Source organism: Monodelphis domestica, chromosome 4, assembly GCF_027887165.1.
Source record: "Monodelphis domestica isolate mMonDom1 chromosome 4, mMonDom1.pri, whole genome shotgun sequence".
NCBI lineage: Eukaryota > Metazoa > Chordata > Mammalia > Didelphimorphia > Didelphidae > Monodelphis > Monodelphis domestica.
The window spans coordinates 254,554,499-254,569,498 of NC_077230.1; the positions used below are offsets into that span (position 1 = coordinate 254,554,499).

General features: G+C 35.1%; 1 protein-coding gene across 12 annotated transcripts in view; it reads right to left on the minus strand.

Moving 5' to 3' along the window:
* The window catches only part of YAP1 (Yes1 associated transcriptional regulator), a 153,346-nt gene that overhangs the window by 15,789 nt on the left and 122,557 nt on the right, over nt 1-15,000 (minus strand). For 3 of the 12 annotated variants that reach the window (XM_016433891.2, XM_007494966.3, XM_003341304.4), the window contains 2 exons: nt 13,082-13,263; nt 10,375-10,422 (listed from right to left, as the gene is read on the minus strand). In XM_016433891.2, the coding sequence (XP_016289377.1) occupies nt 10,375-10,422; nt 13,082-13,263 (230 nt within the window). Of the gene's footprint in view, nt 1-10,374; nt 10,423-13,069; nt 13,264-15,000 lie in introns of all 12 variants that reach the window. The other 9 variants (XM_016433890.2, XM_007494965.3, XM_007494964.3 and 6 more) reach the window with 3 other exon arrangements.

The following is a 15,000-nucleotide window of genomic DNA, read 5'->3' on the forward strand; positions in this document are numbered from 1 at the left end:
ACCTGAAAGCCTTAGAACTCTGATGAATGTCAAGAACAATCATAATTTCAAGACTTGTGATGGTACCCACTTGCCAACAGAGAGGTAGAGAAGGATTTAAAGGGCAGGAGCAGACATATTTTCTTAGATAAGGCCAATGTGGCTATTTTTTCTCAACTCTACTATGTTTATAAAAGGAATTTTGTTTTTCTTTATCAATTAGGAGGAAGGGAAAGTGGATTTTTACTAATTAAAAATGAAAATTTAACAATAATACTAGTAATTTTCAGAAAGTTAAATGATTTGTTCAAAGTAATCTAACAAATGAGTGGTCAGAATGAGATAAAGTCCTCCCCCCCCTCCTTTTGGCTGTGATTTCCCAAATGCAATCTCCTTCAGGAAGATTTAGCTATGGCAATAAAGCTGAGCTAATCATCAAGGAACAGTAGAGCTTCATAACAAGAAGAGTCCTAAGAGATTATGCACCTTGACAATGGATAAAATATTATTTTTACACACCCATTATAGCTATTTTGGTCTATTATGAGCATCAATACATCATTTTAATACAAAATTTGGCAATACATAGCCAAGTGTTAGTTTTAGCCTTAAGAAATAAACTGAAGCACCACGGCATAGTAAATAACATGCTGGCTCTGAACTCAGTTAAGGCTACAGGGTTCAAATACTGCCTCCAATACTCCTATGTGACTATGGCAAATAATTTAATCTCTTTGTTTTCTTATCTATAAAACTGGGGTAATAATTATACTGTATGAGCCAGCTAGGCAACACAATGGAAAGGGCCCTGGGATAGAGCACTTGAGGCCTGAGTTCAAACAGAGCCTCAGACTCTTAATAGATGTCTGACTCTAGGTTCTTGAGTGCTCTCAAGACATAGCTAGCACCATTGGCTTAACTTGTAGGCAAAGAGATTTACTACTTCAAATATTTCTCAGATTACTCAAGATTTATGAGTAAAATGGGAAAAGCCTCCTCATTTTTGTATCATTGCACAAGAAAAGAAGCTAAAAATATTCACTTTATGTATGAAAAGGCAAACATGGAAAGAACTATTTGGCCTCTGAGATTCAAAAACAGAGGCATGATTAAGTTTTGGCTTAAGTTCCTATTACTTGTTTGTTTCCCTATTTTTGAAAGTATGTCAAACTATTCTGACTACCTTTGGGAAAACAGAAGCTTAAAAACAGTACTATTTTTAGCTCAGTGTTCTAATTTGGGGCATCATGTACAGGATAAAAAAGTCACTAGCTCCTTAGAGAAAGTTGCAATTCAATGTGATTCAGTTTTTGTAGTTTCTGGTTATATATCCCAAGACTTAGTTATATCAGATTTGAACAATTAAAAATCACATCCAAAATGTGTTTTTTAAAAGCACTATGGATCACAAAAGTCTAGTCTTGCTTTTCAAATCTAACATGCTTTAAGAAAAAAAGGAGGGGGGACTGATATACATTTTATTTATATCAATCAAATTATACTGAAGCTTAATTAAACTTAAAGAGTATCCTTCTCACATGTGAATGTCATCTTTTTTTCTTCTTCTCTTAGTAAAAGGCTCACAAATCAGCTGCCCATAAGCCTCTTTTCCAGTGCCTTACTTAAAAAAAAAGTTAGTTTAAACCATTGTTATTCACTTTTTGGTTGTATTCTCACTTATAATCCTCAGTCAGGAATGCAAAGAATTACGAGCTTACTTACAATGCAAACTCAAAATCTAACTAACTTTGTCCAGACCCGGGAAAAGATCAGGTGACTTCTTTGCTTTCTTAATCTATTACTCTATATTTCATCCAAACTCGTCCAGTCTTTGTTTCTATTTGGTGGAATCAACACACATACAATACTGATAGTTAAATCATGAAATGGCATACTTTATTTAATAAATTATTTTGAGGACATTTCTCCCCCTCTTCTTCTAAATAAGACTTGCCATCTTAAGGATATTTAAATACAAGTGTTTTGGAAGGTATAATTTAAAAAGGAATGAGGTAAGAAGTTAAAAAAAATTGTATTATATATTTAAGGATAATGAAGGAAGGGGGAAAGAAGTTAGGTTGTTCCATTTATATCCAAATTTCCTCCTATTCTTCACTTTTGATTAGTTTTTATTCAAACATATACTTAGGTAAAATATTTTTCTTCTCAAATTTTCAACACAGTAAAATTTAATGCATTTATATGAATAGGACATTAGATAGTAACCTCAATAGACATAAGAAATAAAGATTTGAGAGTCACTAAATGGTTCTGAATACAGTAGGTATTTCCACAACAGTGAGATATGGAAAAGTATGTATCTATTTTTTGGGACATGGCTGGTGGAAGATACTTTTTTGCAAATGACTTGTTCAAGAAAGTTTTGTTTGGTAAATCCAAACCCCAAATTTGGAGGCACTTAGTAGCTCTAAAAATACATATTTCATAAATAGTTTGTCTGGTAAGTTTGCCTGGACAATTTTAAAAATAGACAATGCTACTTCTTTTAACAGTCCAAGAATGGTCCATTTCTACATTAGAGGTTTAACTAATGGTTACATAACATTTGATCTGATTCTACAGTTGTCAAAATACTCCACCTATTTGGTTTGGAAATAAACATTTTTGATATTAGCTAAACCTACCATTTCAAGTCCACTTTTGACCACTCTGTGAATCTAAGATATAAATGTGAGTTTGGTTTTTTTTTTTGGTAATCAAAGAATTAATTCTGACAACTACATTCCCAAATAGAATTATGTTGGAAAGACCTCCACGAACTGATGCAGAGTGAAATGAGCAGAACCAGAAGAATATTGTACACAGAAAAGGAAACAATGTGGCATGATCAAATGTAATAGATTTTGCTACTAAATACAATGATTCAGGACAATTCTGAGGGATTTCTGAGAAATAATGCTATCCACATTGAGAGAAAGAACAGTGGGAGTAAAAATGCAGAAAAAAACCCATATGATTTATCACTTGTTTACATGGATATATGATTTGGGGTCTGGTTTTTAAAATATTACTCTATTATAAAAATGAATAACATGGAATTGGTATCAAATGATAACATAGGTATAACCCAGTGAGCAGAATTGCTTGTCAGCTCTGGGAGTGGAGAGGGAAGAAGTGAGGGAGAGAAAATCAATCATGTAACCATGGAAAAATATTTAAAAATAAGTAATTTTTTAAAAGAAAAAAATGTAGAAAATAATTTTTACATTGGGGAAAAATAAAATAAAAATTTTTAATTTTTTCTTAAAAAAAATTATGGTCTGGAGCTTCCAGCACATCCAATCTTTTTCTGACACACAAAGCTGGAATTTTTGTCTTTTATAAAACACGACTTTCCCTAGGATACAAAATTCTCCTATGCACACATCACTTGATAAAAAAAATGAAATTTCAAAAATCTTTGATCCTCTGAAAAATATCCAAAAAAAGTCTACTTTTCACTTAAGAGATGGAATGCAAAGAAATGGTAGACAATCTCAGGACGGGGTAGGGGTGATTCAAATGGGGTCCTGCCACAACTTTCCAAGTCATTGCTAACATAAAATATAGTCAAGAGAAAAAAAGGCCAAATTCTTTTGCTAGTTGCAAATTCAAAAAACAAGATTTGATGCCAATAGTACAAATGTTTTCATATCGCTACAAAGAGTAGTATCATTTTGCTCTGTTTAACTTCCAAACATAGACATTTGAATTTCAACACAGAGGCTAATGATGTAGCACAGAATCTGTCCTGACACTAATATTAAGGTTTTCATCACATATTAAACCAATAAATGACTGAATTTAGCTCAGATTTATTACTCCCAATAAGGACTCCAGCCATGCAATTTCAAAAGCCACAGAGTATTTATAGCAGCAGTTCCCATGAAAGCTGAAGCAGTTACTTTGCTCTGAAGACAAATTAAATCCTCCTATTTCACATTTGGTTTACCTTTAGCTCACCCTTCCTCCTTCACTTACTCTAAGGTTTCAGTATTAGGTCTCAGAAGAACTCCCTTTTACCACCTGCAACTATATACACTAAAGTAGCTGAAATCTCCAAGGCAGATTTGAAGATTGTAAGGAGACTTCTTAGAGATTAGTCTTCAGCTGGCTCATGATGGAAATGAAGGATTTGCACAAAGAGGAGGAAAGGCATTCTGTGTGGGGTTAGCACAGCAAGGCTGAAGGCACAGAGACAGAGGATATGGGGGATGTCAAGGACATCTGCTAGACTGGAGTAAAAGGCTAAATTTGGGAAAGGAAGTTAAAGATGATGCCAGGTGGTAAGAACAACTGATAGATAACCTTGAATATCAAACTGAGGAAGAATTTGGATTTCTGATCCAGTGAAACAATGTACATTTAAAAATAGACAAGAGAGGGGAATAGAGTTAGAGAAAGGCGCTTTTGGCAAAAACTAAGCTTGAACTACCTTTTGTTATTGTTAGTCTTAAAAATTAACTTACAGGGGGCAGCTGGGTAGCTCAGTGGATTGAGAACCAGGCCTAGAGACGGGAGGTCCTAGGTTCAAATCCGGCCTCAGCCACTTCCTAGCTGTGTGACCCTGGGCAAGTCACTTGACCCCCATTGCCTAGCCCTTACCACTCTTCTGCCTTGGAGCCAATACACAGTATTGACTCCAAGACGGAAGGTAAGGGTTTAAAAAAAAAAATTAACTTACAAAAAAGCAGATCCAACACATCTTCCCCATAACAACAATTTCTTAAATTTGTGTAGCTTTTATATTTACAAAGCTTTGTCTTTACAACAAACCAGTAAGGTAGTTGGTGTTATTGCCATTTAATAACATAAGTATTATCCCCAGTAACTTCAGATATTCAAGATAGCCAGATACATTAAAAACAAAACAACCCCCCCATCCCAGAAACATCACATATTTATCTAAATCCATGAAATTATAATAACATTTCTTATTTTTTAAAAAAATTCAGGATATAAGAGGCATTTCCAGAAAAATGACAGGGACAAGTTTAATTTTCGAAGTAGAGACAAGCTAATCAAGAATATACTAGCGAATTCTAGTACTGGGAACCCATTTTCTAACTAGAAAGACCCTTGGATAACTATCTTATAGTATATTCTGGAAATGAATTTGACTACATAGGCATATATTTAATATCTTGGAGTTTATGACTGGATTTGTTCTTTAAGTGTGCATTTGACTCATCTAAATGAAAACAGAATGACCATTCAGACAAGTCAAGGAAGGACAAAAAAAGATAAATCTTTAAATCAGCAGTTTTCAACTTTTTCAGAATTATGACAATGGTCTTTTGTTTCATGACTCCCTCTTCAAAACTAATATACAATGAAGTAACATAATGAAATTTCTTTTTATGTATATCTTGTGAAAATAAACTCAGTACTTTTTTACTTGTATCTCATAGCAAATGTACTCATGTATTTTCCCTTTCCAATATTTTACAAAGTCAAAGAAGTGTTTTGCTGGCATAATTCCTGTCTCTCCCCTGAAACTATTTTTTTTTCTTCTTTGAAATAGCAAATACTGCTGCCAAAAGAGTGTTCTCTAAACAGAATACATTTGGTCCTTGCCAGGATAGACAACAGTTATAGGATCATAGGAAGGTACTTGCAAGGTCATCTAATCCAACTGGTTCATTTTACAAAGAAACCAAAACCCAGAGAAATTGAACAACCTGCCTTAAGTCACACAGGTGAAACATGCAGGAATCAAACCTTCGTCTCTAATTTGGTATGCTTTCCAGGAGGGCTGGTTTCTTGTCACCTATTGTCCTTACATCTACTTCTCCCCTTTAGCTCAGTCTCTTTATTTCTATGTCCCCATTTAAGCTGGTAGTTAGTTCATCTATTCTGCAATTTAAAACATGGGGTATGGCAACCACTTGATTCTTCTTTCTTCCTCTGGCCCAAATATGCTTTGATGAAAAAACTCTGAGATAAGCATTTCAAATGGCAAATTACTAAAAGGCCCAGAAATTGTCAAAGAAAGGGGGAAAATGCTGCACCATCTAGGGATGATAACACTAGAACTGCCTTTTTTATTCTTAGTATGTCACTGAGCTTTAGTAAATATGGGTGAATAATTCAAAGATGAAAGGCTTTTAAGAAGTATAGAAGTTCAAGAAGAGAAAAGAGATTGAAGTATCTCTGCCTCAACTCCCTCATGCTTGCTGTAGCAGAAGATATTAAGGTGAGAAGGAAAAATTTACAAGTCAATAATGTCAAATGTAACTTTAATTTTTTAAAGTAATTCTCTACCTATATAATCTTTTTAGTGATCTTTTTCCTCCTGCCACTCCCTTCTCAAAAACCTGCAATGGTATCCAGATGCCTACCAAATAGAACAGAAACCCTTTAGCTGGACAGTCAAGATTCTCTGCAATCTAGCTCCAACTAATCTTTCCGGCTTTTGTTCCAGGTAAAGGAGGCTGGTCTCATTTGGGCATGTTACTACCCATGCCTAGCAGAAGCTCTCTCACTCCTCTTCTTCCTGGGGCTGAAACCCCTGTCTTCCTTCATGGTGCAGATGAAGTGCTACCCCTCTGCAAAGCCCTTGGACTCTCCTCTCTCAAGCGAAAGTGAATTCTTCCTCCTCATCTTTATGGTGCTTTTCCATCTGACTCATTTGTTTTTTCTGCTGGTCATGTTCTACCTTGCGTCCTAATTATTTATTTGTGAGTGCATAGTCTCCCTTGCCCTCATTTGAAAATATCTTGAGAGCAGGGACACTCAAATCTCTCCTTACATCTCTAAGGTCTAGGGCAGTCAAGAAAATCATTCACAATCAGGCCCTGAAGGAAGAGAAGGATTTTAGCCAAGCAAGTAGGAGGAGGGCATGTATTCAAGGAATGGGGAGATGGAAGAGCACAGGGAAAAATTGGGAAGTAGCTTCTTTTGTTGGGCAGAGGGAGGCATATAACAACCAAATTATGATGAACCTTAAATGTTAGTTTGAGGACTTGGAATTTCATTCTGCAAGACAGCAACAGGTAACTATTAAAACATTTTATATAGACAACTTTTACTATGAGACTTGTATATTAAGAACATTAATTTGGCCTGGAGACAGGAGGTTCTGGATTCAAATGTGACCTCACACTTCCTGGCTGTGTGACCCTGGGCAAGTCATTTAACTCCAATTGCCTAGCCCTGATAAGGCAGAAGTGCTTCTGTCTTGGAACTGGCAAGGGTTTAAAAAAACAAATCAAAACCAAAACATTGTGATGGGGGGGGATAGAGATTAAAGACATGGAGGACAGCTAGAAAGCTGTAACAAAAGTCCAAGTTCATAAACATTTTTTGTGTCATGGACTTGTTTGACAATTCAACGAAGTCTATGAACCCCTCCTCAGGACAATGTTTAAAAGAAAATAAAATACATAGAATTATAAAGGAAATTTATTGTATTGAAACAGTTGCCTAATTAATAAAAAAAAAAACAAGCCAAAAAGATCCCAAATGAAAAATCCACAGTCTAAGTAAGTTTGCACTTTATATGGCATAGTAAAAGACTGGGGACTAAAAAAGGCCTTAGATGTCAAGCCTGGATCCCTGGAAGGATATCAACCACATCAATAGAAATAGGGAGATTGGGGAGACAAACCTATTTAAGGAGAATGAGGAGTTCAGTTTTGGACACATGAATTTGAACTATTCATTTAAACATCCATCTCCTGGTTCTCCTTTTATTTAGGGGCTCCTTCTGGTTTTTAATTCTCTTCCCAACTATTTACCATGGCTATATCTCCCAAGTCTTTCCTTGAACACCCTCTCTTGCTTCCATGATAGCTACCACTTCAACTATCATGGACACCTTTGCAATACACTTAGTCCTGACTGCTTTCTCTTCTGAGATCCAGATCAGCATTTCCTCTGTACTTCAGTCTTGACATGTTCAAGACTGAATTCATTATTATTATTTTTTTTTTAGTATATAGTTGTTGATAAATGTTTGGTGAATTTTTTCCTGAGTATACTGCCATTTCTATTTCTGTCAATGGCACTGTTTTGACTTTTTCTTCTCCCTTTGTTAAATTGTTTTCAGTTATGTCCTACTCTTTGTGACCCTATTTGGGATTTTCTTGGTAAAGGTAGTGGTTTGCCATTTTCTTCTCTAGCTCTCATTTGACAGAAAAGGAAATGGAGGCAAATCGGGTCAAGTGACTTCCCCAGGATTATACAGCTAGTAAGTAAGTGTCTGAGGTTGGATTCAAACTCAGTTCTTCTTGATTCCTGGCCTGGAGCTCTATTCACTGCACCACCTAGATTTTCCTTATTTTATATCAATCAATTATTGCATCAGAGGTACATCCTGAGCACAAATCTTCACTAATCTAAAGCCATCCATCCATTATACTTCATTGCCTTTAATAATGGCTGGACTTGTGATTTCATTTGAATAGGGAATTCAACATGAGCAAACTCTTAAAATGCAGATCTGAATTTGTTCTGAAATCAGAGTTTTAGAGTTTCATGGTTCTGAGATCATTTCTCTATCCATTACCATGTTGCTTCTTAAAGTAAAACTATAAAATTTATTTTAAAAAGCATGCTTTAAAAATAAGGATTAAAATATTAAATGATACACTTGGGGCAGTAACATGGTACAATGAAAAGAGCACTTGATTTGGAGAATCTGCCCTCAAAATTTCACCTCCAGGAATTAAACCCATATGATTGTGGGCAAGTTATTAATTGCCCTAGGAATCAGTTTCCCTGACTGCAAAATGAAACATTGGATTAGAAATTCCCTAAGGCCCCTACTAGCTCTTAGAGCCAGGATCCTAGATATAAATTAAGAGGTTCTTTGGAAGACCACTAGGATTAGAAGAATCATGCTAAAATATCTGAGGTACTATGATGAACACACCATATTTTAAAAGTACTTGAGACCAGTAAATCCAAGACAGTTTTTGTCACAAACTTTCCTACACATAGTAATTAGGAAAAAATCATTCTCTCAGTTTTGCTGCTCTCACTTAAGAAATGCTCAGGAATGGACTATACCTGAATACTGCTTGGAATTCACAACTCATATTTTTTCCTCTCCAAAGTCTGTTCGGGAGAAATATCCCAAAATGATTTTTTAGATAGTAGCTTCAAAGGTCAAAAATAATTTATTTGTAAATAGTTTCCTTGAAATATGCAAAATTCAAATTAGGGATCTGATTAAGGTCATCCTTCTATAGAAGTACATACATTTCAGGGACATGTAACTTTATTTCTAGGTGGTGATAAAATAAGTTTTGAAGATTCACAGAATTGCACAGACTTTTATTGCTAGAAGATACCTCAAAAGTCATCTGGTTCAATCTAGCCCTGAAAAGAAATCTTCTCTACAGTGGTTTAGATGAGTGGTCTCCAGGCTACAAGTGAAAACATTCTTCCTTATGAGTGCAGAATATCACTATTTGCTTCTTTCCAGGCAGCCCTGAGGCCCACTTTGGGATAGTTCTCTTAGTATAATTTTCTTTTTACTATGGATCCTCACTCAATCTCTTTGCAAGTTTTCTACTTATCACTTAGTCCTGCTCTCTTGAGCCAAACAGAACTAGTCTGACTCTTTTTTCCCTATGCCAGTCATTTCAGTCACTTCAAGAGAATTATCATTCCTCCTCCCACTACAAATTCCTCTAAGTTAAACACTGTTTCCTTCAAGTGATCTTTCTGGATTCAGAGCCTCAGATACTGACAAAATAGACATTTTCTGTTCTTACTTTATAAATTCTTCCTTGTGAATACTCTCAAAAGAGTTCTTCTTTCTCATGAACACCATTCATATTTATAAAATATGCAATTATCCTTCTAAATATATATTTAGGGAAAAGGCAGAAGGCAGGAAAAATAGTTGGATTGCTATGTAAGTGATTTAAAAACACACTTGCTTTGGAGAAATACCTAAAAGAAAAAAAAACCAACAACTACTAATATAGGACTACAGAAAAAAACTATCAGGACAGTTTTTCCAAGATAGCAGGCTGTGTTATGTCTTTTGGGGAGGGATAGGGATGGGCGGGGCTGGTCTTCAGACACTTTTAAAAAGTGATTAAGAATTTTAGAATATTCATGACTTTAAAAACTATATAAGTATATTCTGGGACTAAGTAGCACAATGTGCAGTAAAAAGAAAATGTTAGAAATTTGGAAAAATGATCTTCCCTAAAAGTCAGAATGGAAGATCAGTCAAAAGGGAAGTTTTTTTTCACTATAAAGACCATGACACTCTGCTAACAGATCCATTAAGCATTTCAGCAGAATAGTGGCTCACATATGTGTTACACTGCTACTTTTCCCTGAGGATGGCTACATTGAGCAGAAACTTTCTCTCTTGGCTATTTTACTTTAATACCTTATTTTTTTCTTATGCTAAAACATCAGTTAAGAGCCTACCTGACGTTTTGGAGAATTTGCTGTGCTGGGATTGACATTCCGCAATGCCTAAGAGTAAAAAATAAGATGGACAAAAATTACTTGAAGCCACATGGTTTGGCTGTGCAGGCTGACTTAACAAACACCATCCAGTCACATCTCCATAGCACAGAATTCCCATGATAGCCCAAGAGGAGACAGGTTGAGGGAGGTAAAAGCCAATGGAGCCACCACATTATCAAAACTAAGAAGTTTTTATAGCATTTGAGGAAAGGACAGGAAAAAAAACCCCAATAACTTGCCTTTTTCTTTAGGTACAAGAATTAAACTGCCATTTGGTAATCATTTTTGTGGACTTTCCCTTCTAAGGTTGGCAATGATCATAAGATCATAGATTTAGGGGTAGAATGGACCATGAAGGCCTGGAAGTCCAACTACCTCATTTTATAGATGAGAAAACTGAGGCACAGAGCAATTAAGTGACTTGTCCAAGGTCACATAACTAGATAAGTGTCTGTATCAGAATCTGAACTCAGATCTTTCTTATTCCAAGTACAGTGTCCTATACATAACACCATCCTGCCTAATTTCCTATGGCTGAGATTCTGGTTTTTAAATAGTTTTAAATAGTTGCTGAAAGAGAATAGAAAGCATCATTGATATTTTAATTAGATTTCTTACTCATGGAAAGTTTTGAAGACTTCATCCCATAGAAAAAAAAACTCCAAAAAGTAGACTATTAGTATGAAGGAAGAGTAACCATCTTCCCTCTTTTTCTCCCCTTTCCTTAAGCCCCATAACAATTTAATATGGAAGGTGATAATGAAGAAAATAAGGTTGTTACCTTTAAGGAAATTAAATTACTTTTTTCAGGACCCAATACCCAGAGTAATAGTGGAAAGAACAAGGTTAAGAAAGATGTTCTGGAAGGAATTTATAACAGCAATATTTTCCCACATAAGACACAGGCTAACCTATTATTGACAGTAAGTGACAGATAGCCCACTTTTATCTTTGAAAAGTTGTCTGGAAAGGAAAGCATTAATAGTATTTTCAAAGGAACATATTAAATAATTGATATTTTCTCCCTACTTGGTTTACTTTTAAGGGCTTTGCTTTTCAAGGAACTAAGATTTATAAAATGGTTCAAATGGCATATTTCATATAATAGGCTTAAACATTTTTTTAACCCATAGCTTCCATCTTAGACTCAATACTGTGTGTTGGTTCCAAAGAAGAAGAGTGGCAAGGGCTAGGCAATGGGGGTTAAGTGACTTTGCCCAGGGTCATACAGCTGGGAAGTATCTGAGGCCACATTTGAATTCAGGAGCTCTTATCTCCAAGGCCTGGCTCTCAATCCACTGAGCCACCTAACTGCTGCCACATAATAGGCTTTTAATAAATATTTTAAAAAATGAACTATGCTATTCAGGACCCAAGGATTACAAAATGAGAAGCAATCAATGAAAAAAAGATTGATTTATATGCTAATGTACTACTTTCTCCATCATAAAAACACAATTATAACCTTGTTGGAATTACCTTTTTATTAATATTATAGCATCATTTAACTGAAAAGTTACTTTTCCAGAGGAGTGATAGAAAATCACATTTAGGGAAATATTTAATCTTGTTAACTTCCTCCCTTTTTCCATCCTATTAAGAACAGATGGAGAAACATTCCACTTAAAGTACTTCCTGACATCACATGTTGTCATAAAGTTTGCCATTCTGTTAGTTATCTGACTGCCATACTAGAAACACATTAATACTGTGTTTTCCCTAGAGGAGAATTCCATTTAAGGTGAGTCTGTCTGGGCGCTTAGGCCAACACTGTTCCTACAATGTAAAAAAAAATCTCTTCAATTAAGTTCACTTATAAAGTAGTTCTGTGTCATGGACTTCCCAAACATGATATCATTGGATTAGGTTATAGAGTATTTCTAATTGATAATGATGCACTGTAAAAAATATCAAGGTATTATTTAAAGAGAGAATAGGAAAAAAATGGATGAAGTTTACAAATTCTTAGCTTGTATAAGATAATAAAAAGGCAGCAGTGTAACTCTGCAGTAGACGAATAAAAAGAATTTAAATTTTGAGGAGGGTTGATCTGTTCTTGTGGACAGTAAAGGCCACATGCAACTTTTTGAAAGAGAAGTGATGGGAGCTGTAGAGAAAAATTCTAAGCTCTCTGCTACTCTCTTCTTCTGGAGGGAAAACAATTTGAAGGCACTCTGGAATCTTCTGGCATTAGAGATATAATGTTCTTTAAAGAAAAATCTGAATTTTTTTCCCCACAAATGCTGAGAAAGTAGAGACTACAATATTTAGGATGATGTGCATGTCAATCACAGGGAAATAGGTGTTTCTGCTATTACACGATCAATTCGCTTGAGGAGACAGATTCTGCTTTTTCATAATCTCAGGCTCTCTATTCAGTCTTGCATATAGAACAATACTCAAATGCCACCTGGACTCAAGAAAGCAAGTCTTATGAGATTCTCTAAGATGACGAGCTCCTGGCCACTGACATGGCATAGATGTGACTAATGTGGCCCATCTATATTGTCCAAAGAAAGGTCTACAAAGAAGGGAGTAGAGAAAAGAGAGCATTCTTTCTGTAACAGGCGCAAGCATTATTCACACTGCTAAAAGTTAATCATGCCCAACACCAGAAATTGGAGGATAAAAAAGGGGAAGACTGGTTTCTAACCTGTGGCCTCACCTGCCGAAGCAGTTCTTGGTGCTTTAGTCGAAGTCTCTCTTTTTCCAACTGTAGCTGTTGCAGTCTTATCTGTTGCTGTTGATTGGAACTACCTCCACCCAGTACACCCCCTTGAGGACTCTGGGGAGCCAGGGGTGGCGGCTGCTTCACAGGAGCACTTTGACTGATTCTCTGGTTCATAGCTGAAAAGGATAAAAGAGTGATCCTGAAAAATCTAACTAGGGAAAGGAAAGGAATGTCTCAATCAAAAGAAATCTGTGGGGGTGGTAGCAGAACTTGTCAAATAATCATCAGCTATGCTTCTAAGGAAAATCTAGTGGAATGTGAGTTAGTAATCCATGACCATAAAAAGGACGACATCTATACCATTCAATTCAACACTGACTCAGTGGAACCGAGAGGTGACTTTTGTACTGTATTAACCTATGCTACCATTGATTTCCCAGCAACTGCAGGGAACAACCCTGAGGTTTTATCATGTGAGAGATAAAGAATAAGTTCATCTTTTTCACTTAAATGCTTTCTGTCTCTCCCCTTTCCTCCTTCTACCTTTTGTTCTCTGACAAGATGAAGTTGAATTCTTAACTATTTGACCTTATTGACCTTACCTAAAACAGAGGTTTTAGGAAAAATGGTTAGAATAGTCGCATAAACATAAAGAAAACATATTAAAAATACATGTACATCAAAATTTGGCTGCCTTACATAACAAAAGACACAAAATCAATTCACCTTTGTAGTAATCTCACCTTTGGGGAATACAGTTAAAGGAAGTAATTGGAAAGAAGGGGGAACTATTTGTACCAAGTTTATGGCTAAATTCAATATAAATATATAACAGTATGTCATTTTAATGTCTAGAAATAACCTTTAAATATAAACCAATGTTACATATGAGAAACTAAAAACAAATGCTCAGCAGTTGGGGAATGGTTACATTGTGGATCATAATTGAATACTATATACTATCATAAGGAATGATAAATAAGAACAACACTTAGGAATGTAAAAAATCTATGAAATGAAAAGAATAAAACAATCTAAATATACACTTTATTAAAACAAAATAAAACTGCACCTCAAATTTCCAAATTCTGATTTAATTAATAAAAAACCTCCATTTTAAAAGCAATTAATTCAGGAAAGTTTCAACTGTACATGATAAGAAGAGACTGAACTGCTCTACTATTAAAGAATAGAAGTAAATATCTGTATAGAGTTGAAAATGTTTGATTCATTATGCAAGTTCATAAGTCATTGAATTATAATGAAATATAATTATCTTCTTGATATGAACATTTGTGGTTCTTTTGTTGATTAGAATCTGTATTAGTTAATAACTGAGAGCTGCATTAATATTATTTCCTTTAAAAATAAGTTTTATAATGGGTATAAAAGATATCACTGAGAATGAAAAAAACAAAACCTTTGCAAGGTAGTGAAAAGAACTTCTTGTTAAAAAGGTGAACTAGGAGATGGAGAGAAGTAATATAAGTGGGGATAATATAACCTTTCAAAACTCCCCACACAAATAAAAAGGCAAAAATCTCCCTTTCTTGTGTCAAAGAAGCACAATCATGCAACACAAACTCACATATGAGCCATGCTTGAAAATTTATATCTTATTCTGCATTTCATGCCCATCAAACCAGGACGTAAATAGCATGCTTGCCCCTCTGAAATCGTGGCTGGCCACTGCACTCATCAGATCTTTGGTGTTTCAAAGTTTTTCATTTATTTATTTAAAACAATATTGTAGTCCTTGTGCTAACTCTTCACCTAGTACTGTTTGTTTTTACTTCTGGTTCTGTTCATTTCATTCTGTAATAAGTCTTACCATATTTCTTTGGCTCCATTACTTTCATATACCATAATTTGTCCAACCATTCTTATAGAATGGATTTTTTTCAATTCTTTAC